The following is a 24190-nucleotide window of genomic DNA, read 5'->3' as shown; positions in this document are numbered from 1 at the left end:
GTCCACCACTTCGGTAACGCCAACGCCTTGACCGCAAGGGAATAATTGGAATACAAAAGTGTAAATCGTCCCTTGCAGTTTCCTCTATCAGTTTGATTTCACTTTTTGGTGATGGTGCCAAGCACTAGTCAGTCAAGGAGACACAGTAGCAAACGCTAGCATACTGCGCCTTGGCCGTGTAGGTTTGGGTACTGCCAACACCTTTCATTGTCGTCGTTGGGGTCGGTTCCATCTCCTTAATCTGGATCGTCGCGGGTGATACGGTTTGAATTGAGCCGTTATCCATCACTTGCATTTGTTGGCAATAGGGTGCCTGCGCCTCGGGATAATCTCGCTTCTCCTCCATCTTGATACGGCGGGGATAATCAGGCGTCGATGTGCTTTTCGAGGTTTGCGATGGCTCGGCCTCCAAAAGGGTCGCGCCCGAACTGTCCCGAGACTCCTTCGTGGTTTCGTTGGCGTACAAGAAAAATTCCATCACCGTGCTATTCCACCAGCAGAACCACGGCTTGTCCCCAGACTGAGCTGCCTTTTTGCGATAATAAGAGGTGGCGAGCACTTCATCCTCAGGGACCGACCGTTTTGAGGCGGCATTGGATGGGAATGAATCCTGCGGAACAATCACAAGCTTGTCGAAGAGGGAAAAGAAAGTCCACGCTGGACCCAGGCTGAGATCGCTAGAGTCCATCATTAGACTCAGGGACTGTGTAGGACTAGCGAAATATGGTGCCTGGGCACCATAAGTAAAAGACGAGGTGAAATGCTCATGTTTAAACGAAACATTAGGCTGGGACTGAGTCCCCGAAATCGAAATGGGAACGTTTCCTGACGTCATACAGCTCCAGGAGCGAGTGTAGTCCGAATCGGAGATGCAGAATTTCGACTGATTCTTCGCGTACGCGGGGATCATGAAATTACCCGTGGGAAGCGTCATCAGGTTGGACGGAATTGTCGAGATGGGCGTCGCGTCCATTCGGGGGGTGGCTGTTGTGGTGACAATCTGCGGGCCATGGCCCTTCTCCTTCTCCTCGCTTGCCGCTTTTTTGGCTCCCAAAACTCCACCAATAACTCCACCAATACAGCCTCCCACAAGCATGACCACACCGACTAGAACCAAGGTCCAGACTGGCAGCCCACAGCAGGCTTTCTTCTTGCCCTTCGTCTTTAACTTCTCTTCGAATGCCATGATCCCGGTCGCCGGGGGTTCCTCCGGTGGCTCGGGATGCTGGACGGGAAGTGGCGAGGCCTGACCTCCGCCGACCACTCCCGCGGCAGCAACTTCGACAACGGGGATAGCTGCCGGTTCATTCCGGGGAGGTTCAGGCGGAGGGGCCGTCGGAGCATCGGCGACCGGCTGAGGCGGCTGGTCTTCGACCTTCGGAACGGCATTTTCAGGGTATCGTGAATAGGGTGGGAGTTGTTCAGTGTGGCCATCAGGTCCGATCAAATCCCCCACATCATCATCGGCACGATTAGGCGGTCGCTGGTAGGCTTGGGGGTGCCCGGGAAAGCCAAGAGGGATCACTGGAGCATCGATCCCCTCTTCCGGTACAACGTTCTGTGGGTACATGGCGTAGGGATGCTGAGGGGCATTCGTGTCTCCCAACGGTCGGTCCATCGGTCGTACGGTCGAGGTGGTGGTTACACTAGGGGAGCGGCTGACACCGACCTGCGGATACATTGCATAAGGATGGCTGGGTCCGGTAGCGCCCGTGTAAGGGCTGAGGGCCCGAGGGGGCATGGAGAACCGCGATGACGTGCTCTGGCTGCGCTGCGTGATTGAAGGAGCAGTATTTGTGGATGCTACCGAGTTCCGGTTGAGGTCCATTCCCTTCTGGGGAAGACTCGATCGGTGTTGGTCATCGAAAGAGAGGCGAGCTTCATCACCGAAAGGATTCTCCGTCGTCTCCGGCTCATTGGGGACCGTAGCGTACGGTTTCTGCTGGGGTACCGACGACCGAAGAGTATTGGAAGAGGCGATGGACGAAATAGAGGGACTTCGAGGAGTGAGAGTCGATTGTTCCGAATCTATCGGTTCCAGCGAGTATTCATCGGAAAAGACATTGGGGTTGTTGGAGGAGCGACCGGACGTCGAACGGCGATGCATTGATTCGGTTTCGGGGTTAGGAGTACAGTTTTGAGATGGCGACTGTGAGGATTGGGAGAGGGAGCGAGAATGATCGGATGAGAAACGCCCAGGCATGGCGTTGCACAGCCCTGGCGGGCTACCTGTTTTGATCGATCAATCCGTCAAAAGGGAGCGGATCAGTCACCTGAGTCGACTGAGATCGAGAGGGACGGAAGGGGACGTTGAAAGAGGGGAAGCGGTGAAAAGAAAGGGGCGAATAAGAGGAGGCGATGGCGACGAGGCACGACTTGACCGGATAGGATGGTGATTGAGGAGGGTAAATCAGATTTAGATGAAAAAAGAATGGATCGAGTGTAGAGGAGGGGAGATGAAGAGAGATGTGGAGGTGGAGGAAGAACGAAGCGAAGGATTCTGGAAGGGGGAGAAGAGGGAAGAGGAAGAGAGGAAGAGAGGAAGGGAGAGAGCGAGAAAGAGGGAAGAGAAGGGTCAAGAGTGGGCGGCCTGGGAGCCTGAAGGGGGCCCGAGAAAGGACTAGCGGCCCTCGGGACTAATTGGGATTTTTGGGGCGTCGGTCGGAAGTGGAGGAGTTCCCTAGACTGATGATGACAGTCTCAGTCCCCTCCGTATAATGACTTGGATTGCATTATATTATGTCCATTATAATGGAAGACTTCCAGTGGGAATTCTTTCTAGAGCATGAGAGGCCAATCGAGATTGACATCGCCGACTATTTTTGTCCGACCCTCTTCACGCTCTCCTCCATCGATTGTTCTATTCCTGAACATCATCAGATCGCCCGCAGGCAGAGCTTCGCCACTATGGACTCCTCTCCCTAAATCCTAATCCTGTTACTCTTCCTCCCCCAATCATATTAATAGTAAATGCTAAATTAATTCAGACTAATTAATCCTCTTTCTCAGTTGCTCCTCTCCTGAATCCTGACTGTCCCTGTCTCGACATGGTGACGAAAGTACGACGGTCGCTCCCTCGCTTGATCGATTGAAACACATCTGATGCCGGGCTATCCTCGGTCATGATCCAAGATGGACTGGGCTAAATTCCACGCGAACTCAGTCTGGGCTGAAACACGAAATGGTCACCACCTATCATCGCTGGGGAACGGAGGAGACTCGGAAATGCCCCCGTTGTTGGACGGCCGGTTAATCCGTACCACTCTTGGCAAGAATCAATTAATTCGATTGGCGACGGATGAGGTCAATCCAAGGATCCCTACCTTCTTTTCAAAATTCATCCAAAGTACACCGGTAAACACTAAACTCAACATTATTACTGCCCACACGGACTTCTTCCACCCCGACGAGAGTGACTGCGGAGGCCACCCGACAGAAAAGAATGAAAGGAAGAAAAAAAAAAAAAAAAAAGGTAAAGGCAACTAATACCGACTAACGGCTCCTAATTACCGTTCGTCTAGCACTAAAAGAAGGGATTTGTTCACGGCGGATTCGTCTGGTGGAGCCCTACAGTGCCTGGACTGAGAAAACTCTATCTGCCCGAATCCGGAAATCTTGATGTGTTCGAGGATCAGCGCCGCTATGAAGTCAAAGAAATTACGTAGGTCCGGAATGTGACGAGAAACCCTGCCAGCGTAATTTCATATCGGTACCTTGGTTGAATTTGTGAACTGTTTTTCCTGTTGCCATGAAGCGGGAATCAGTCGGCCTGCGCGTATGAATGAGTGCTTGGACTGTTCGCTGGTGTTGCGCAGATAATAGAATTGAGAAATATCTCCCCGGCAATAATGCAGAGGATAATTGGATCAATCATTCGGTACCGAAGGCGGAACCTGCCCGGTTCCTTGGACTGATCGACGCCGTTCTCACTGTTCTAGACAATGAGAATTGCTGCTTAATGGTTGATGTAGCCAGGAACTCTCCCAATGGGGATGGGCGCATTGAGGCCCACCGCTGATTTGACTATGCTTGGTTATCCGTTGTTGCGATATCCCTCTTACGAAGTAACCACCGTCGATGCAATTCCTGCAATCGTGCAGCCAAACTATAGATGGCCCAGACTCTGAACGTGCATTGGTTCAGGGAATAGTTTGATGGTATTCACTAAACTTGGTTCTTTTCAATCGGACTTGATAATACCCTGGCAATCAGATCATGGAACGTTATCTCTACTCCGTACAAGCCGTCATCCACCGCAACACCGTTGGGCCAAACTTGTCATTTCTTCAGCCTTAGGTTACGACTACGAAGTCCATCGACCCACATAGATGCTCTTTCTGAGCCATCAATTGATTTAAGCGCCCTGGATTGTTGGAAGAGAGCCGACGAGCCCTAATGTCATCAACTTTAGCCTGAAGTCAAACCAATAGGGTATCTCTGGGGAGCCTGATCAGATCCTTATAGAGATGTCGGCTGTATAGGGTAGTTTGGTTGCGAACGCAGCAAAACCGCTCAAGCGGACAGTTATGGTGGCCTTCTCAGAGCTAGGATATCCGACAACTTCACCAATCCCTTCTCTCCCCAACCCTCGACTCCACCTTGAACTGAAGGTCTGACGTGTAAATACCAAGCCCAGGCTCGCCGATCTAGTTCGTCCTTGTCGAGGAAAGGCACCCAGGACCGACAGACCATGTCAATGCTGCGTAAAAGATGCCCCAGACATACCTCTTTTTCTCTCTCTACCTCAGAAACGCTTTTCTGCTTGGACTTGCCCGTCGGTTCGCTATCCTGACTGCGTGGTTTGGTGAATGATCGGTATAAATAAGAACGGGCAGAATTAGGTGTGAAGATAGAAAGAGTGCTATTAGTTTTGGAGGGCCTCTTCAATGTATTTTCGTGTACACGCAGGGCTTCAAGGTCGATACCCCATAACGGTGGCGTAGCTTCTGACTCATCGGATACGGTTTGCCCGAAGACTTCGTCTGGATTGCCTGGCAACGTTGAATCTTTGCTTGAGCAGTCTTCTCCTGTAGGCTGGCCTTCTCTGGGGTTGTAGTCCCATCTTTTCAGAACCTTGATTTCTCTCCCCAGTACTTTGATCACCGGTTGCCCTTCCCCCCACCTTTCTTGCTCGGCCGAACCTCCATCTGCAATACCTATGCTGGCGGCTTTCGAGCGACTATTTGCACTGACCACCGCCTGGGCTAGGCTAAGCCTGCTAGAAACTGGCTGCTCGGGCATCGTATGTCTCAAGATACTAACAGCAAAGGCAAGTACCAGAGGAGCCCTGTTGGTAAGTATGACAACGTTTGACAGCTCATCCTCGGCTGCCGACGAGACCGGAAGGGACAGCAGGCGCTCCGTTTCAAATGGAACGGCTCCTTCTGTTTTAATTGGACCTTTGGTCTTCTTCTGGGGTGATGGTGCGCCCTCTGTTGGAGGTGCCCGCTTTTTGGATACCCGCTTTGCGGCATTGAACACCTGCTTTGCCAGCTTGTCGTCCTTGAATGTGTCTTGGAGTGTCTTAAGTTCTGTCTTGGAGATTTGCTCGGCGCTACATTTGGACTAATTAGTACTATGTTTCGGGCGGGCTTTGACAGCCTATATCAGTCCATAGTCATACGATGTGAGGCCTGACTTCTGTAGCTCCATGACTTTGCTCATAGCAGTTGCCAGTGGGACTTTGGCATCCTGGGATAGGAAGCGTAGTAAACTTTGCACCTGAGTTGTCGCCATAGCTGAAGGATTGTTCTGATCAATGTTAACATCAAAGTAAAAATGATGAGCGTGATTAATCTGTGCTGATGGATGGTGTAGAAAGATAGCTGTTCCCAGTAGCTTGAGAGAGGAGTAGATGATGGGGCCTGCAGCCGCGTTGCCTGAGGCACCGGGTATCTCCGCCTCCGCCTTGATGGCCTCCAACGCCCGGCCGCAATAATGTCAACCTTCGTTTCCGCCCTCCCAACCTGTTGTCCGCGAACTGAGATTTCCCCCTCTTCAGAGCACCGCTGCTTTGCGGCCCCGTTACCATGTCGGACGATCCGAAAGCCAAGGGGTTTCCTGACGTGTCCGCGAAACTCTCCGCCCTCCCTAAAAAATCGCTATTCGAACGCCAGAAAGCCGAAGCCGAAGCCAAGCGTGCCCGCGAACGAGCTGAAACCGCTGCAGTCTACGAAGACTTCGTCAAGTCGTTTGATGATGACACCCCCGCGCACGACCGACCGCCCGCCGACGGACGATTGAATCGGCTTGGGAATAGAGGTGCTGGATTCGCAGGAGGCCCGGCAAAGCGACACTTCGTCAACTCGGGTCCGCGCATGAGCGGCCCTGGAACGTTGGGACCGGCGCCGCCATCGCTATCGCGGAAACGTAACCACGAAGGATTCCAGCCACTGAATCGCAATCGAGACTCTACACAGGGTGTACTGGGATTCGATAATACGGTCTCCTCGTCGACCGCGTCGGCTTTTCGCACGTCGGACGACGAATATGAGGGCACTGGCGATACGAAGGATGCTGAGCGAGCTGCGGCGAAGCCTACGTTATACCTCGCATCATTGCCTCCCGGAACCTCTCCATCTGTGATCAAGTCGCTCATACCGTCCGTCTTGGGCGTTGATAACGTGAAGATCCTCCGGCCTCCCGGCCAGCCCTCCGACCGCAAATCCGTGGCTGCCATTGTGACCCTTGCAAATGAAACCGCCGCCTCGGATATAGACACCAGCGTGAGCGCGCTGCAGAACAAATATCTCGGCTGGGGTTACTATCTCTCAATCTCAAGGCACCTTTCCTCTGCTGCCATCGGCTCGACGTTACCCGTCAATGTCGGCCTATCGTCCACGGCTTCTCTCCCGTTTGGTGCAAAGTCGATCGCGCCAGAATTTGGGGGACGATTGAATCGAGCTCCGCCTCCCGGACATCGGGGAGGGTTTGCCCCTCCAGCCTCATATATGCCTACGCAAGGGAGAAGCGGAGCCCCCCAGGTCGAAGTGAAAGCGCCGTCTGATCTAAAACAACTCCGGCTGATTCATAAGACGTTGGAAAATCTTTTGGATTATGGCCCTGAATTCGAGGCTCTTCTCATGACGAGACCAGACGTTCAAAAGGACATTAGGTGGGCCTGGCTTTGGGATGCCAGGAGTGCTGGTGGTGTCTACTACCGGTGGAAGCTATGGGAGATACTTACCAACGGGCGTAATAAAGGAACTCAACGAGGCAGGCCTCAGAGTTCGTCATTAATATTTGAGGGTAACGCGAGTTGGGTGCCTCCGGCAACACACCTCAAATTTGAACATGTCACGCGTATTGAGGATTTCGTCGCCGACGAGGACTACGACTCGTCGGAGAATGAGATGTCAGATGTGGAAGATGACAAACGACCACCGGCGGACGGATTGGGCGCAAGCAACGAGGGACTTGGTTACATGAACCCTCTTCAGAAGGCTAAACTAGCCCACCTTCTAGCACGACTTCCCACGACTCATGCCAAGCTACGAAAAGGTGACGTTGCGCGGGTGACGGCTTTTGCCATCGAGCATGCGGGAGCGGGTGCTGACGAAGTGGTGGAGATGATTGTTTCGAATATCATCAACCCCTTCGCTTACAGCGGAGCAAACCCCGATCGCGAAGAAGAGAAGCGCCTTGCCCGGGGAGAAGAATCTACAGAGGATACCCGTCCAGTCGATGAAATCCGTGCGTCCTCCAAGGGAGCATTGGATACGTCTCCCGCCAAACTTGTTGGTCTTTTCCTTATTTCCGACATTCTCTCATCGTCTGCCACCAGCGGCGTGCGGCATGCATGGCGGTATCGGCAGCTTTTTGAATCGTCATTGAAGGCGCATGAAGTCTTCGAACATCTTGGACGACTAGAGAAGGAACTCAATTGGGGTCGATTGAGAGCAGAAAAATGGAAACGGAGTGTAGGCTCCCTGCTAAATCTCTGGGAGGGCTGGTGTGTCTTCCCGCAGTCGAGCCAGGAACGATTTGCTCAGGTCTTTGACAAACCGCCACTTACGGAAGAGGAGCTCCGGGAGGAACAAGAGAAGGCCGAGGCCGAACGGGCTGCCGGGGCATTCTCGAAGAGCAAGAACCGGTGGAAGACCGTGGACGAGGACTCTACAGCGGACCGATTTGATCCCTCTCGACCGTCTGATGCCGATCGAAACCGGACAGCGGTCAATCCTCGCGATGCTCCCGTAGCCATGGACATTGAGTCAATGAGTGATATCGACGGGGAGCCGATGGAGGACAGTGACTTGGAAGAAGAGGACGATGAGCATATGGAAGAAGATGAACCTACGACAGAAGGAGGCGATGCAACCAAGCAACCGCCCGAGAAACAGGCGGAGCCACCAGCTCAAGCAGAGTCGCAACCTCCCGTTCGCAAGCCGCGGCCCAAAGCCGAAGACATGTTCGCTGACTCTGACTCGGAGTGAAAAATATGCATCGATATGAATGACCATTGGCCTGTGTATATCAATGACACGATAGTTTTGATTAAGGAAGTGTGGGATGTAGCCACTCGTCGACAGTAGTCACTAGTAAGTCGGAAGACTACTCCGTAGAAGTGGAGGATCCGGCAAGGATTGATGCCTTGCAGACCAGGCAGATTCAGGCCCAACCACGACCGGGCGCGGCAGCCCCACAATGTAAGTAATTTATCTTCTTCGCATGTTGATATCAACTCCTTCCTTTGCGTCTCCTCCCCGCTTCCCGTTCATCTCTCTCTACATCTTTCTTACTCCCACGCTTTCGTGACTCCCTTATTCCGTCAAAATGGCCGGTAAGTAGTCTTTGCGCCTCCATTCTCTGCCTTTCTCCCGCGTCCCTCCCGCTTCTCCCTTTTCCTTGCCCCTCATCCGGGGGTTTCAGCCCCTCCAGCATCAACGAAACGCGGCGCACCAGCCGAAATGCCGACGAGATTCCTTGGGAAAAGAAGAGAAAGCTAACATTGTATCTCTACAGACTTCACCACTATCGCTCGTAAGTCATCCTTAGCACCTCCTTGGTCTTCCGCATCCCATCGAAATCACTATGCGATCGGATCGGATCGCAACTATGATTCCTCATAGCCGGGCGAATACCAAGCATTCTTCATCAACTACGAACCCACCGACGAATTATCAAATAATATGATCCTAACGCATTCGCCTCTGTTACAGAGCAGTTCGTGCAGTTCTACTACCAGACGTTCGACTCGGACCGCCAGACCCTCGCCGGCCTCTACGTATGATTCATCCAGTCCCGCCTCATCAATCAATACAACCTAGACAGTTACTGACCAACGTGTTTTGGATTTCAATAGCGCGACCAGTCTATGCTCACATTCGAGACCTCCTCCACTCAGGGTGTCGCCAACATTCTTGAGAAGTTGACTGTTAGTGCCCCTCGGTCTCCGCGATGAATGAGTGTCCACCTGTCCGACAGGATGAGGCGGATATTACGCGAGGATATGATTCAATGCTGACGCGCATATCTCTTTCCTTGACAGTCTCTTCCCTTCCAGAAGGTCCAGCACCAGATCGCCACCTTCGACGCTCAGCCTTCGAACGAGCAGGGCGGCATCCTGGTCATGGTTACCGGTGCTCTCTTGGTATGTTCTCTCCGCCCTTTCTTTTCGCATCTTCCTTGAATATACTGCATCTTGGTTTATTGTCTTTTCTTCATGCGCAATCACAGAACACCACAGCTAATTGTACACCCTTCAATTGTATAGGTCGACGAGGAGCAGAAGCCCATGAACTACTCCCAGACGTTCCAGCTCCTCCCCGACGGCCAGGGCAGCTACTTTGTCCTGAACGACGTCTTCCGTCTCGTCTACTCCGCGTAAACATCGAGAACCAAAGAAGTTTAAGGGGACAGGATGAGCGCATAGATTGGATTGGGCTCTGAGAGTTGTTACCAGAGTGGTAAACCCAACCATGGTGGTTTACTAGGTGGGATAAGACGGAGAGCGTGTCCATGTCATTATTAAAGATATGTCATGTCCGATGCCAGTTAGACCTTTTAACAAACATAATGAGAACCAAGGGGTCGTGGTATTTTGGTTGTTTTTTCTACCTTCTTGCTCCCGTTTGTGAGTTGGGATTTATGTAATCGGTCGGATTCTTTGCTACACCCAGAGGGGAGTCAACCAGCTCTATTTATACTACAGCCTGTTTTCCGTCGACAGATAAGTGGGCTGTACCAGCAGCATCCTAGGATACATAGACCATCCAATCCATATCAGATCCTTAACCAAAACACCAGAGAATACTTTTTACCCTCAAGATGCGCACATATCGCCGATGTCTGATAACACAAATTATAGAAGAAGAAAAAAGGGACGGTAAGAAAAGAGAAGGGGAAACTCCACGCGCCCTACAAGCGAACAGATCGTCCAGACGACAGACAGACAACAAAACACGACACACTATCGCATACGCCACACGACCGTAATATATAAACTCTACTGCAGGAGCGGGGTCTGCTCCGACGGATCCTGCGACTCCTCTCCGATCGAGCCCTCATTCTCCGCGTCTTTATCGTGCTCGTGCGGATGACCCCGGTCGGGTCCTAGATACTCGAAGAAGACACCCAGAGCCAAGAGCGTGCCTTGCAGACAGGCCGTGACGACCAGCACGCCCCAGGTGCTCCAGCCCTTCAGACCGTAGCGAGCAGCAAGACTACCCGCCCAAACGAGGCTCCCGGGCGTCTGGATGCACATCATAGGGATGCTGAGACTGCCGACGCAGCGCAGTTTCAGGGTGGTGTAGATCTGTGGGAAGTATTGCACGGAGGAAAGGATGGCGGCTAGGATGCCGCAGAAGTTGGACCAGTCTTGGAGCGAGGAGGGTCTTTTGACGCCGATAACAACGGTGACGATCAGCACGGCGATGGCGTGGACGATGCAGATGGCGCTGACGACTAGGGCGGTTCGGTAGGAGGGGCTGTCTTTAGCTTCGGAGGAACTGGTGCGGGGGAAGTAGGCGACGAAGAGGGAGAGTCTAAAATCGTGAAAATAGCCATATCAGTTTCAGGTCCACTGCTAGGGGCGGGGGAGGAGTAAGGTCGAACGTACATGGTAAAGAAGCAGAAACATTGCGTTGCGATCTGCAGTACACCAAGAAGTCCTGCAAAGCAAGCAAATCCGCTTATACTGCTACAGCAGGAGGCATCTTGTAAGCTCTTGTGTTGGGACAAGACGTTGGCCAACGAGGATGAGCTGGAGGTGGTTCCTAGCAGGACGAAGTACGGGGAGATGCCGTAGGAGGTTTTGAGAGAGATGATGCGGTAGTGTTGGGGGAGATAGGAGAGGAGAATCCCCAGCACGATCAGTCTGCTTCACGTTTAGCACGGGATGTGATTTTAATAAGGAGCTAGCCAGCGAGCCGGCAAGGAGGCGCTCCGTACAGCGATAGGATGAAGTTCTTATACTCAGGAGACTCCAAGTCCTTGCATTGAGGATTCCCTGAATCCATTATAGGGGGTGCTGTCAGGAGACAATTCGGTCACGACGGTAGTTCGAAGAAGCGATTCTATCGATGAAAGGGTGATAGTCGGGATGCAGATGAGGGATGGCGAGTTCCTCGGACAAGACGACCAGTTAAGGTGCTTTGTACCGCACGTGTTTGGGACAAATCAGGGAGGAGGTGACTTGTCCGACTGACAAGCCCAAGCAGGCCCCTCTAGTGAATCCGGGGGAGAACAACAAAACAAGGGGAGCCAGCTCGGACCCGATCGAACTACCTACTTAGGCCTCGATAGCGAGAGAGAATATCCGCAAGGAACAGAGCGTCCAAAACAACTACAGAGTACAGACGACTGAGTACGGTGTACTTGAGTTGGAGAACCTGAGGTCTCCGCATTTCCCAATGGGGCAGACACTGCACTAGTCCCGAAGCGGCTAGCGGCCACCGGCTTATCAGGATCGCCCGGTTCCCCTTCTTTTTGGCACTTCGACGCTCTCTTCTGGGTCCTGCTTCTTCGTGTCTGGAACGCTGTCCGCCCGGCTGCAGACAATCCACGCAGCTGCCAAGCCAGATTTGGCTCGTGTTCTGGGAAATGATGACATGGAAACGCGTGGTGGAGGACTGACCGAATGGCATCCATTCCAACCAAGGTCCGTCCAATTGATGACGCCAGTGACCGTTGTTCGCGATGCCACAACACCCCAGAACTACGTCACTCGGCGATCATTTCTGGCCGGTACTGGACCCTTTCCGGCTGCGAATCCTGGAATAATAAATATCGAGCCACCCTCTGCTGGAAACGTCGTTGTTCACCTTATTTCGACTGTTAATGAATTCCATTACATATATGTAAGTTGAAAAGAGCTCGAGTTAGCTAGCTATCTTTCCCTTGGCGCATCCTGTGGTGGAGCTATACTATCTACGACCGAGCACCATTGACACGAGTCTCTCAGTTTCATTTGAAGACACAACCTACCTTGTCAGAATTTTAGTCGCAAATAACAGTCGGGATGAAATTTCACTTGGCCACCTGTCTGGTCTTTGCCCTAACATCCTTCGAGGCTGTTGGGGCTTCCAGTTGGTTTAGCAAAGCCGGTACGTTTTGAGTCTTGTGTATTTGGATAGATACACGAAATGCTTACCGCCCAAACTGTAGCATACAACAAATGGCACGAAACCGAACTGGAGAGATGGCTCGCCGATCATGGTAGGCCTTGCCCAACGTACTGCCAATGACAGCGCTAATCAATTGGCTTCCAAGACATTCCCTATCCGTCTCCTGCCGACCGCAGGGACCTCGAATCTTTGGTCAAGACCAACTGGGAAACCAAGGTGCAGAAACCTCTTGGACATGTGGTCGATGAGACTTCCGATCAGTGGCACAACACCAAAGAGTGGATTTTCGATACGTTAGTACATCCACGATCCTATCTGGCGGTTGTATGGCGCTAACCTTCAAAACAGCTGGTCGGACTCTCAAATCAAGGCTTTCCTTGACCGACATGGCATTCCTTGCCCCCAGCCCCGCCAGCGCGATGTCCTCCTACAGACTGCTCGTGAGAACTACGAGACCGTTGCGAACAAACTTGGCGAGGCGGCCCATTACCCAGGCAATTGGCTGTATGAACATTGGACTCAATCTGATCTCAAAGAATGGCTTGACGAGCGCGGCTGGCCGGTGCCCCAGCCCAGCACCCGTGATAAGCTTGTCGCATCGGTCCGTCGCAATTCTAGACTTGCCAGCTTGCGTGCACGCAGCATTGCTGCCTCTGCTGCCGCCTCCGCCGAAGCAGCCCAAGCTACATTGAGTGAAGCTTTGTTCCAAGCCTGGTCTGACTCCGAGTTGAAGAAATTCCTCGATGAGCACGACGTCAAGGTACCCCAAGGCTCCCGACGCAATGAACTCATTGCTCTTGCCAGAAAGCATCGCGCCCTGCTTGTCAGCCAGGCATCTGCCGCTTCTGCCTCCGTTTCTTCGTCGGCTTCGGATCTCTACGGAGCCGCAACCACCAAGGCCGGCAATGAATATGCTAAAGCAACTGACGATGCCGATCTCAAGAAGCAGGAGGCATTCGATACTGCAGTAGAGACGTGGTCCGACTCGCGTCTGAAGGGCTTCTTGGATGCTCGGGGTATTCCTGTACCCCAAAGCAACAAGCGGGACGAACTACTTGCGAAGGTCAGACTACACAAGCACAAGGCTGCTACCGGTTACAATGCCTGGACGTTTGACACCTGGACTACCGAGAATCTGAAGTAAGACCAATTTGAACGATCACATGAACCTTTACTAACAGAACTCAGGAAATATCTGTCTTCATTGAATGACAAGGCGGCTCAACGTGCGGACATCACTCGTGATGAACTAGTGAAGCACGCCCAGGACACATATGCCAAAGCCTCAAAGTCTGGAGGCGCGAACTTCGCATCTGCCACGTCCTACATGGCGCAGGCCACCGATTCTGCCAAGGACTCCTCTTTCGACACCTGGACTCAATCGGACCTGAAGGCCTATCTTGACTCGTACGGCATTCCCGTCTACCAGGGCTCCAACATCAATGAGTTGCGTGCTGCGGCCCGTCGTCACGCGCAGTACTTCAAGTACGGAACCTCCACCCCTCAGGGCACCATCTACGCCAAGCTGCAGGATGCCACCAACTGGGTTCTGGACCAGATCAAGATTGGTGCATCCAGCGGCCGGGCTCAGGGCCAGGAGGCCGCAGAGAAGGCCAAGGACAAGCTATCCGAAGCCACCGAGGAAGTTAAGTCCGAGCGGTCCGAGCTTTAAAGCGCTCAGTACCCGCTCAGTACCCGCTCGATACCTCTATCTCTTAGTGAAGTTTGACAGGTATGATTTATCATGACTCTTACGATTCGATAATTGCGATTGCTTTATTGTGAATTGTTTTGAGGCGGCGTAATATTGTGTTTGGATGGATTCAAATCGATACAAAAGCATCATAATCTGATGACTGACTACTCTTTTCTCGTTAATTTTGTATAATTAATATCAACGCAATTTTCATTTCATTTCGTTGTGTAACAGTAGCATTCTCAATATGAAATCTTCACAACCGGATGTCCATGACTAGGCAGCCCGAAAATAGACTTTAATATTGACATACAATTGCCGAGATTATCACCAAACATCGCTTTTAAAAAAACCATAATGCATCACCGCAGGTGCAGGTTCATTCAACATCCATTCTCACAGTCTGTGGTTTAATCTCCAACAACCAAAATCCAACCGCCAGTGACGCACACAATCATCCAATGTATCCAGCGCGTGGTATCCTAGACAAGCATTCATGGGAGCGGAACTCACGACTTCGGGGCTTCAGCATCTCCCTCCGCAACCAACTTACCCACCACCAGATACTTCTCAAGGAATCGCTCCTCCCAGGACTGCAGGTTTTCCAGCTGTTCGGCGTCCAGATCCTTCAGGTCGTCCAGGGGACCATTCAGATCCTTCGTGAGCATCTCCTCGTCAAAGCTCTGGTGAGCCAGGCCTCGGGATGCGTCGCGGCCGGCGAAATTCTCATACGGTCCGCCCTATAATCAACCACCCGGATGGGCCATCGTTAGCTTGTTTTTCTTTCTTTTGTTTTTCTGTCCGATTGGGATGGAATGGGGTAGAGAGTGAGTAGTGAGGGGGAAGAGGTTGGGCTGAGGTCTATTCATTCTTGGCTACGCAAGGGTCGAGTGAGGCACTGGCTAGACCAGACAAGCCTGGCCCAGCCCAACCTTGTCTGCTGGGTGCTGGGTGCTGACTGGGGACTTACCGGGCCGTAGAAGTTCCTGCCGGGGGTCACGTCGAATACACGGCCGCGAACAGCCAGATAAACAGGTTGATCATCGACGCCATTGAACGGGAGGAGGGTGGTTGGGGTAAAGGTGCGGAAGACGACGGGAGGGGGGCCCTTGGGCAAGGAGACGGGGCTCTTAGGACGGAGCTGCATATAGACGAGGACAATGAAGAGGGACAGCAAGATCAGGTTGATGGGGGTGGCGATTGTCATCCTGTGGTTTGGGGAGTGGCTGTCAGTTTCTGGGAGAGGGGGGAGCTGAGGCTAGCTCGCTGGGTAGGATAGAGATACTGACACCTCGGCGGGCGGAGCGGCTTCGGCGGCGGTTCCTGGATGAATATTAGAGGTTGGATGAGGTGAGAGAGATGGCTGGAGAAGAAGGAGGACTGACCTGGGGAGCTCATGGTGAGGGTTTATCGCGAGAGAAGAGAAGGTTGGGGGATTGAATAATGGCATAAACCGCAACGGCGATGACGACGGAAGTTGATAATCAGAAATGACAGCCAGGTGATAAGGTACGGAGTACAGTATTATTACCGCACGTGCCACGGGGTATCATTCCCAACGAGTGCCTGACCGGTCAGGCATCCAGGCGGCAGGCTTTTCCATTTTGATTTGTTTGTTTTCTTTGCCTAAGATATTTTTAGAGTCACTGCAGACACCGTTGAGGTACTAGTCGACCACTTCGCAAATCAATTCGAGTCTAGTCCGGACTATCCCGATGGATCTGATTTGAATAACATGTCACTAGTTTCGGGGGAGGGCCAAAGTTAGCTTGAAACAGGGTCCTTCATCTTAAATTATTATTGCTAGCAATGGTCGAGTAACCGTCGAACCGAGCAGGAGAACATGTGCTAGTCTTTACTTTTAGTTCCCCCGAGTCCCGGCGAGAGAGCTTGATGTCCAACTGACACTCCTTATATTAATTTCTAATTCCTGCGAAAAGAGGGGCCCGCGGTGGGTTGGCGCATTGGCACGTTCCCTGCCTGTCCTTTCTCGCGCTGCTTCTTCTCTCGCCTTCTCTCTCTCTTCCCGGTTTTCTTTCCCTCGCCCTCTTGACCGTCTTCGCGTTCTTTGTTTCTGTCCTTCACTCTTTGGCTTCCCTTCTTCACATTCTTTCCCGTCAGCCAGCCCGAAGAAACATTCTTTGTCGGTCCTCCCCGACCAATTGATTCTCGCTGGTGAATGACGTGCAGGCATGTCAACGGTCTTTCTATGTGGATCATCCGTACATCTCTAATCTTGATTCATCCATTCCCTCAATAATTCCCCTTTTTAATCTACCCCTCCATCATTTGCCTTTCTTTTTTACCTTTTTCCTTTTCCCTTTAACTCTTTCAGGACGATCCCAACCAGGTGTGTTTGTCGATTATCGCCCCGTCTCCTTTCTAGCCGACCCATGGAATCCACCCTGCTCACTACTATTGTTCGTCCAGTCTCAAAGGAGCGCCTGATCAAGGACTCGCCGTAGATTCAAGATGTGGGGGAAAATGTCTTTCCACCGGTCTAAGAAACCCGTGATTGGGAAACCTACGCTGGTCAATAAAACCTTGAACGATGATGTCTATCAGTCAATGTCCTCCCTGTCTGCGATACCGGGCGCCGACAGATACTATTCATCCAAAACCCTCCCCGCCGTACCACCGTATGTGCTCGCAATCAAGAATGGCATGAGGAATGCTCCCTAACCTTTTACAGCAAAACTGCGGGCTCGTCCTTCCCTTCGCGCCGGCCAGACCCTGGCCATCGAGTCGCATCTTCCGTGTATTCGCGCGACACCCTCGTGGATCCCGTGCGGCAGCGTTCCATCAGTTTGACGCAGCATCCGCCGCAGCAAGACGTCCCGTTCAGCGAGAGTCAATATAGTCTGCCCTTGACCATCAGTCCGACCAGTCCGATCATCTCGCCTCCTGACACGCCGACCTCGACCACTCCGGGTCCCCGCAGTCGCAGCAGCTCCCAGGTTTCACCCATCGACGAAGAACCCAAGCAGGGGTCTGCTGGCGGTGGGCCCATGGATTACAAGTTCAGCAGCCATCTGCCGGTGCTGAGCAAACGAGGAGGGTCGTCGCATACTGAAAATTCTCAGCTACCGCCAGGTTCCCGAAGCTCGTCGACGTCCAATGCCACTCGATGGGATAGCTTCGCCGGGGAGCCGACAGTGAGCGACTTCGGTAGAGCCGGGCAGGTGGCGCCGGGTGGTGTTTCTTTCCAAACACACATCTCCGCCAATCCCCAGCCGTCCGGATCTCCATCCCCGAGCCTCTTCGGCAAGGGCAAGGAACAGCTTCTGCCGAAAAAAGTCCGTGGTCGACTTTCAAAAGGGGAGAACACGCTACCGCCCGCTCTGCGTGAACCTTGGAAAGGCCCTAGTGGACGATCACCGATAGTCGCGCCCATTCAGGAACAGCCGCGAGCCCGGTCGTCCTCCCGCGTGCGCATCTCGCCAAGCAACGATCGCTTGAGAGAGGATGCAAAACCATCGCTCGATTATTCTTCGTACGGAATTGTTCCTTCGGTCGTGACGACAATCACGGGAGGTGAGACGACAGATAAGCGCGCGCCCAGTACGAGTGCCAGCGCCCATAGTTCTCGAACACGGGTGCCTAGCAGCCGAGAGAACCTTGTTTACTCCAGCGCCTCCAGCCATGCTCCGCCACGTGTGGATCTTCCAGCGTCCGATCTTAGTGCCTCACTGGCCGAGCTGACACTCGTCACCGATGACGACACACTTCAGCCTAGCAGCCGTTTCAGCGTGACTACTTATGAGCCCACCGAAGCATCCAGTACGACAACCAGTCGCCGCACCAGCGTTGATACAGCGTCGCAGTCTACAGAAAACTTCTCTTCGATCATGTCCCGCAAACGACCGGTTCCCAGCGCGATGGCCCCCTCCAAGAAACCATCCCGCAAACCCACCCCGTCGCAGGCTTCCAACGAAGACGCAGTGTCCATCGCACCCACCGAGCTCTCGCCAGAAGAACAGGCCCAGAGTCGCATCGATTCCCTTGAAGCTAGAAAGGATAGTCTTGCCCGGCGCCGAATCAATATCAACACGATGATCCACGAACTGACCCAGGTCATTCAACCAAGTTCCATCGCATACGACATGGCTGCCAGAGAAGAAGTCAAGAAAACCGTTTCCAGTCTGAACAACGAACTGGCTGAGATCCAACGGGAAGAGCACGAGCTCGGCCTTAAACTCTACAGGGCCTGGAAGAAACGAGATGAACGAAACAACTATGGCGGTGGCAGTGGGCTGTGGGTTAAGCGAATAACCAGTTAAAAAGAAGGTCGAACCACATTGCATTCATTTGATTTACAGCATGTTTATCTCCTCAGCGCTTTTGGCGTCACTTTCTGTCGTTTCTTTCCCTGACTTAATCGTTTCTGTGTTATTTCTTGTCGCCGTGCTGGTGCCACCTCCCTCTCCCTTCGAATTTCCTTTTGTGCCGGATCTTTATTGGCCGGACCATCTCATTTCTTTCAACGTTGCGTATACCCTCATTCAGGATTTTGATAGGTTTGCATATGCTTCTCATTTGTCCTGGCGGCATCGAGTTCCTTGTTTATTTGGCAGCATTCAGACGGCGTTTGACAATCTCTTTCTTGCTTGTTTGGAGACTCATGTTTGTGGAACGGATGCTGATACTTGGGCCCCTCATTGTTTATCGTAACGGGGAACGACTTCATCTGCATATTAGGACATGTAATAGTAGTTTGCTACATGGTTTAGGGGCAAATTTTTGCGTTGTAAGATATAACTCGAGGATAAGACGAAAATAACAATCATCAAATGCTTAGAATATAAAATCTCCCATTATTGTGATATCTTTGTGTTGTTCGTCGCTCACGTTATGTCATAGGAAGGTAATAAAAAAAAAGAAGAGAGAAAGAAGGTCATCGCATTGAATCTCCACGCTGGTTTATTTCTTTCCCGACTTCTTGATACCCTGCGAACCGGTGTTCAGGGGACCCTTCTTGCCCTGGGTCTTGTCGAGAAGATCCTTCTTGGCCTTGGCCTCTAATGGTGCGCAAGAATGGTTAACATCCGTGCAAGAAGCCTGGATTTCAAAAAAGAAAATAGAAACTCAAGCTCCACATACCAGCACGCTGCTTCTCCTTGTACGCAAGATCTTCGTCGTCAAGATCCTTGGAGGCCTTCTTGGCGGACTTCAAAGGCTTAACCTTGCCACCTGAAAAAAGAGGGGTAATAGAATCAGTATGTGTTGATGTATGAGAGGGTGAAACGGTTCTCACCTTCTCTGCTAGCGCCACCCATTGTGTCGGTATGAGAGGGATATGGTAGATTGTAGGGAGAGAAGAGAGTGAGAGAAGAACCTTCGTTCAGGAGGCGGAGGAAGACGGCAGTGAAGATCGATCAACCCAAGGGGAAAAAGAAAAGAAGACGAGGGCAAAAAAAAAAAAAAAAAAAGGACCAATTCCCAAACAGGCTTATCAGCTGCGGGGTGACACTAGCGCCCAATGGGGTTAGGCGTGAAATCTCCTCCCAGACACGGGACTTCGCAGGTTGACGTTGAACTTCCAGTCGCTCATCACCGCCGTGCCATCGCCATCGCCATCTCTATCTATCTCGTCTCGTCTCACTTTCTCCACTTATTGTTTCATCGCGATTATCTGTTCTCTCTTTCGCTTCGATTGGTCTTCAGCTCCAACAGGCATCTTTCCCTTTCTGCCGTGCAAAGAAACCACTCTATGTTCGGTTGAAGGCGCTCGGTCAAATAATTGGCAAGGGCTGTGGCATATCTCGCCGGTTGGACTTTCTAATACACTTCCCCTAATTGATTTGGTCATCGGAAGCTCTTTCGCTAACGGTCCATTCTCTGTCTTCTGTCTAAAGCTACTCCCAAAAGGCCCAATTGTATACCTCCCAGTCGGCTTCCTTTTTGGTTTGAGTGCAGAAGAAATTAAAACTCAATCATGGCAACACGCAGGTCGAGGTCTCCGTCGACCCCTTCTGAGGGTGAGATCATCGAATCAGGTTCAGAGACGAAGGCAACTACGTCGCAACTTCCTCTTAATGGCACCAGCGTTGACCGTCCCACCAGAGCTAGTACATCGTCGGCGCCCAGACCTTCCTCGCCATCCGTGAGCAGCAGATCGCCTCGCCGCCGGAGATCCAGAACGAGGTCGCGCTCCCGATCTCGCTCTCCCTACCGCGAGTACAGAGGAAACAAGCGTCGCCGCAATGATGATGACTATGACGATCGGCGGTTTCGCCCCGACTCCTCGCGCCGCCCCGCGTATCGATCCGATGACAGATATCATGATCGAGGCCAATCGCACCGGCGTCCGAGATCCTACTACGACTACGACCGCGAGGACGATTACGTGACGGGCCTCCGGTACAATGATGACTATGACCGACGTCGCGAGAAGCGCCCCCGCAGCCGTTCCCCCTATCGCGAAATTCGGAAACCCAAGCAATACTCGGGTGACGAGTGGAAGTCCCAGGGAGCGGAGAGTGTTGCCTCTCGGGATAACAGGGGAAAGTCATTTACTGAACAGTTGAAACCATATGCTGAAACTCGAAAGGATCAGGTCCAGCCGCCTTCTTCCCTCGCCGCTCGTGTTGAAGATGGGTATGTTCCTCCTCGCCGTCCATTGCGCCGGCTCAATCAACTGATTCGCTTTGCTCGCAGTGCAAATGGAACCGTGCATGAGAAGGATGATTCACAACCCGCAGAACCCGCGGAACCTGTAGAAGAGGTGGACGAGGCGGCCCAAATAGAAGCTCGCCGTAAACGACGTGAAGCTATCAGGGCTAAATATAGAGGACAGGCGACTCCTTTACGTCTACAGGCACTTCATATCGACAGCGATAGGGAATCGTCCGCGCCGACCCCGAGCGCTGATCAAACTACCCCCAACACAGCTGTATCAGGTTAGTGTGACCCTATTGAAAGCGTCGTCAGTAGCATGCTAACATATCTCCCAATCCAGAAACGCAAAGCCCCGCCGCCCTCACGCCCAACGAAAGCGCCGGAGAGTTCCCCGATTTCAAGGTCGGTACCGACGCCGACTTGGCTAATACCGGAGCCCCTATAGATGGCGCCGAGCCCGATGAGCCCTCTGCCGCAGACTACGATCCCACATTTGACATGAAAGCTGAAAGGCAAAAACACACAAGCGAAGATGTTTCCGCGACCACTTACGACGAGACGCAGACCACCAAGCAGGATCTCTTACTTCCGGACGCGGCTCCGATCGAGCCAGCGCAACCCAAGGCCAAGGATCCCTACGATATGTTCGCAGAAGACGACGGCGACGACATGTTTGCGGAAGATACACATGAAACGACACAACCCACGCATGCCTCGGCTACGTCCGCCGTCCCTCAGGCGCAGGAGCTAGACATCAGCATGATGGACAATTGGGATGACCCCGAGGGGTATTATAACGTGCGACTTGGTGAGCTGATCGACAGCCGATACCACGTCCTGCAGAATCTCGGGAAAGGAATGTTCTCCTCGGTCGTGCGCGCAACGGACAAGGAGACCGGTCAACTGGTTGCGGTCAAGATCATTCGTCAAAACGACACCATGCGGAAAGCGGGCCTGAAGGAAATCGACATCTTGGAACAGCTTCACGAGGCGGACCCGGAGGACAAGAAACATGTCATCAAGTACGTGCGGCAGTTCGACCACAAGGGCCACTTGTGCATGGTCTTCGAGAACCTGAGCATGAACCTGCGTGAAGTATTAAAGAAATTCGGACGAGACGTCGGGCTGAACCTGCGAGCGATTCGGGCATACGCGCAGCAGATCTTCATGGGGCTCAGCCTCCTCCGCAAGTGCAATATCCTCCATGCGGATCTGAAACCCGACAACCTGCTGGTCAACGAGCAGCGCAACATCCTCAAGGTCTGCGATCTGGGGTCTGCCTCGCCCGCGACCGACAACGAGATCACCCCCTACCTGGTCAGTCGGTTCTACCGGGCGCCTGAAATCATCCTGGGAATCCCCTACGATCACGCCATCGACGTGTGGTCCATTGGCTGCACCTTGTTCGAACTCTACACGGGGAAGATCCTGTTCACGGGACGGAACAACAATCAAATGCTGCGGTCCATTATGGAATGCCGTGGCAAATACCCACCTAAACTGCTGCGTAGGGGATCACTGGCCCATATGTATTTCGATGACATGCTCAATTTCCACAGCACGGAAGAGGACAAGATCACGGGGCGACTGACCACGCGAATTCTCGACTTCAAGAAACCCACGCGCGACCTGAAAACGAGGCTCCTGGGCAAAGGCACCCGAGGGATGACAGACAGCGAGGCGAAAGAACTGACGCTGTTTGTGGATCTCTTGGATCGATGTCTAAGTCTGAATCCGGAGAAGCGATGCACGCCAGCGGAGGCGTTGAAGCATCCGTTCATTGCGCGGCCCAAGACCTAAAGTGGAGCGAGTGAGCTTTCCTCCTCCCCGGGAGAAGGGGGCAAAACTCAATGAATTTCATTATCTATATAATTATTATGTCATAGTATAACGAGCAACTTCAGGGAAACTGCTGGAACGGATTCATCTTGTGTTCACCGTCCTCAAAAATGAGGTCTGACTCTTCTTCCATTTGCCCCGTCAGACCATATGAGCTCAAGGGCGCGCGATTAGGCTTCCTTGCCACCGATCTGACGGGCGATCACGTAGTCTAGTACGTATGTGTAGCACATCACTAAGGCAACAAGGATGACATCCCAGGGATGGTGGATCAGAATCCGTCCGCAGACAGCTTAGACAATGAAAGGACTGACTCGGGCAACCAGGGCAAAGGGCGACCGAAAACGGAGGCGGCGTGGGGTGGCGAACAAAGAAAGGGAAAGAAGATCGAACCTTCCAGCTTTGCTTTGTAGTGGTGACATTGAATATTCTCTCTCGGTTTAAGGTACACTACTCTAGCAGGTAGCGTCAGTCAATGATCGACCGGATAGATGGACGGATTCCCTTTGAATTCCTTATTCCTTCTTTCCGGAAAGATACATACGGAGTAGTAACTAGGTTCCAATAGCGCTGCCTGTGTTCTACGGTTCTATCTGATATTTTTTTTTTCTTTTTCATTCGATTCGACGATCAAAGGGATGAGAAAGCTAAGGTGGATGATCTATGATCTGTACGGTGTAGTTGGGAGTCTTTAATCCATGGGTCCTCTCCTTTTCCTCCCCGGTCGGTTGCGTCATCGTCATTGTCTGAATGTCTGAACCCGAACCCGAGCCAGAGAGCCTGACTGAGCTAGGGCCAGAGCTAGAGCTAGGTAGGGAGTTGTTATGTACATAACATAATCAATATCAAAATCAATAAATGCATATCCATACTCTGTAGAATAAGTTTCAATCATTCAATCATTCAATGGGGGGATCCAGGATTCATGTTACACGTCTATTGATGGAATGGGATCCTTCTCCCCCCCTTTTGCCTCTTTATTCTTCCGGGAGCGGAAGATGGTACCAGATTCGGGGACCTGAACAAAGACCGAACGAAGTTTACACCGTATGGCGTGAGAAAAAAGGAAGGGGAGGGGAAGGAGAGGGGACCAGCAGAATGAAGTCATTCTGAGGTTGACGATGGATACTTCATACATATGATATGAGATGGGATGAAATCAGGTCAAGGGGAACTGACAGACTGTGTACAGTACCTTTGTGTGCATACATGCCTACTATGACATGAACACACTGTGTGCATATGTACATCAGCGTACATCTATTGTAGTACTGTGTACTCTGTACTCCGTAGTGAGTCTAAAGAGAACTACACCGTCCACTCGATAATCCGTAGTGAGAAGGTGATCGTTATACTACGAAGAGCGTGGGTTCTAAGTTTAACGACGACTGTCCATTAGCATTAAGATATATACCCCGTGGTTAGTCTGATAATAATGCAAACTAATGAAAGATCACTTGACCAGCGATGA

General features: G+C 52.2%; 10 protein-coding genes across 10 annotated transcripts; 5 read left to right on the top strand and 5 right to left on the bottom strand.

The window, feature by feature from the left end:
• Positions 1–124: 124 nt before the first annotated feature.
• KD926_001017 (uncharacterized protein) lies at positions 125–2107 on the bottom strand (the record flags this gene model as incomplete). Its single annotated transcript, XM_053096568.1, has 1 exon — positions 125–2107. One exon carries the CDS (start codon positions 2105–2107, stop codon positions 125–127), a length of 1983 nt encoding a protein of 660 aa, XP_052959397.1.
• A 2417-nt stretch (positions 2108–4524) lies between these two features.
• On the bottom strand, positions 4525–5736 carry KD926_001016 (uncharacterized protein; the record flags this gene model as incomplete). The annotated part of the gene is made up of 2 exons (XM_053096567.1): positions 4525–5554; positions 5624–5736. The coding sequence occupies 2 exons, from the start codon at positions 5734–5736 to the stop codon at positions 4525–4527; spliced, it is 1143 nt and encodes a 380-aa protein (XP_052959396.1).
• Positions 5737–6029: 293 nt separating this feature from the next.
• KD926_001015 (SWAP/Surp domain-containing protein) lies at positions 6030–8435 on the top strand (the record flags this gene model as incomplete). The annotated part of the gene is made up of 1 exon (XM_053096566.1): positions 6030–8435. One exon carries the CDS (start codon positions 6030–6032, stop codon positions 8433–8435), a length of 2406 nt encoding a protein of 801 aa, XP_052959395.1.
• A 340-nt stretch (positions 8436–8775) lies between these two features.
• On the top strand, positions 8776–9829 carry KD926_001014 (nuclear transport factor 2 family protein; the record flags this gene model as incomplete). Its single annotated transcript, XM_053096565.1, has 6 exons — positions 8776–8782; positions 8965–8982; positions 9162–9226; positions 9305–9376; positions 9491–9592; positions 9716–9829. The coding sequence occupies 6 exons, from the start codon at positions 8776–8778 to the stop codon at positions 9827–9829; spliced, it is 378 nt and encodes a 125-aa protein (XP_052959394.1).
• A 618-nt stretch (positions 9830–10447) lies between these two features.
• Positions 10448–11459, bottom strand: KD926_001013 (PQ-loop repeat-containing protein; the record flags this gene model as incomplete). The annotated part of the gene is made up of 3 exons (XM_053096564.1): positions 10448–10985; positions 11060–11317; positions 11392–11459. The coding sequence occupies 3 exons, from the start codon at positions 11457–11459 to the stop codon at positions 10448–10450; spliced, it is 864 nt and encodes a 287-aa protein (XP_052959393.1).
• Positions 11460–12584: 1125 nt separating this feature from the next.
• ish1 (double-strand break repair enhancer MSC1) lies at positions 12585–14238 on the top strand (the record flags this gene model as incomplete). Its single annotated transcript, XM_053096563.1, has 4 exons — positions 12585–12657; positions 12712–12859; positions 12915–13706; positions 13755–14238. 4 exons carry the CDS (start codon positions 12585–12587, stop codon positions 14236–14238), a joined length of 1497 nt encoding a protein of 498 aa, XP_052959392.1.
• Positions 14239–14771: 533 nt separating this feature from the next.
• Positions 14772–15660, bottom strand: KD926_001011 (cytochrome b5-like heme/steroid binding domain-containing protein; the record flags this gene model as incomplete). The annotated part of the gene is made up of 4 exons (XM_053096561.1): positions 14772–15002; positions 15233–15470; positions 15552–15585; positions 15648–15660. 4 exons carry the CDS (start codon positions 15658–15660, stop codon positions 14772–14774), a joined length of 516 nt encoding a protein of 171 aa, XP_052959391.1.
• A 1074-nt stretch (positions 15661–16734) lies between these two features.
• On the top strand, positions 16735–18542 carry KD926_001010 (uncharacterized protein; the record flags this gene model as incomplete). Its single annotated transcript, XM_053096560.1, has 2 exons — positions 16735–16901; positions 16955–18542. 2 exons carry the CDS (start codon positions 16735–16737, stop codon positions 18540–18542), a joined length of 1755 nt encoding a protein of 584 aa, XP_052959390.1.
• A 640-nt stretch (positions 18543–19182) lies between these two features.
• KD926_001009 (translation machinery-associated protein 7) lies at positions 19183–19538 on the bottom strand (the record flags this gene model as incomplete). Its single annotated transcript, XM_053096559.1, has 3 exons — positions 19183–19280; positions 19363–19452; positions 19517–19538. 3 exons carry the CDS (start codon positions 19536–19538, stop codon positions 19183–19185), a joined length of 210 nt encoding a protein of 69 aa, XP_052959389.1.
• A 659-nt stretch (positions 19539–20197) lies between these two features.
• On the top strand, positions 20198–22680 carry KD926_001008 (putative serine/threonine protein kinase (Prp4); the record flags this gene model as incomplete). The annotated part of the gene is made up of 2 exons (XM_053096558.1): positions 20198–21161; positions 21221–22680. 2 exons carry the CDS (start codon positions 20198–20200, stop codon positions 22678–22680), a joined length of 2424 nt encoding a protein of 807 aa, XP_052959388.1.
• Positions 22681–24190: the final 1510 nt, after the last annotated feature.

Source organism: Aspergillus affinis (assembly GCF_023601865.1).
Source record: "Aspergillus affinis strain CMG 70 chromosome Unknown NODE_11_length_483380_cov_85_280398, whole genome shotgun sequence".
Taxonomy (NCBI): domain Eukaryota; kingdom Fungi; phylum Ascomycota; class Eurotiomycetes; order Eurotiales; family Aspergillaceae; genus Aspergillus; species Aspergillus affinis.
This window is presented reverse-complemented; position numbering and strand designations above follow the sequence as displayed.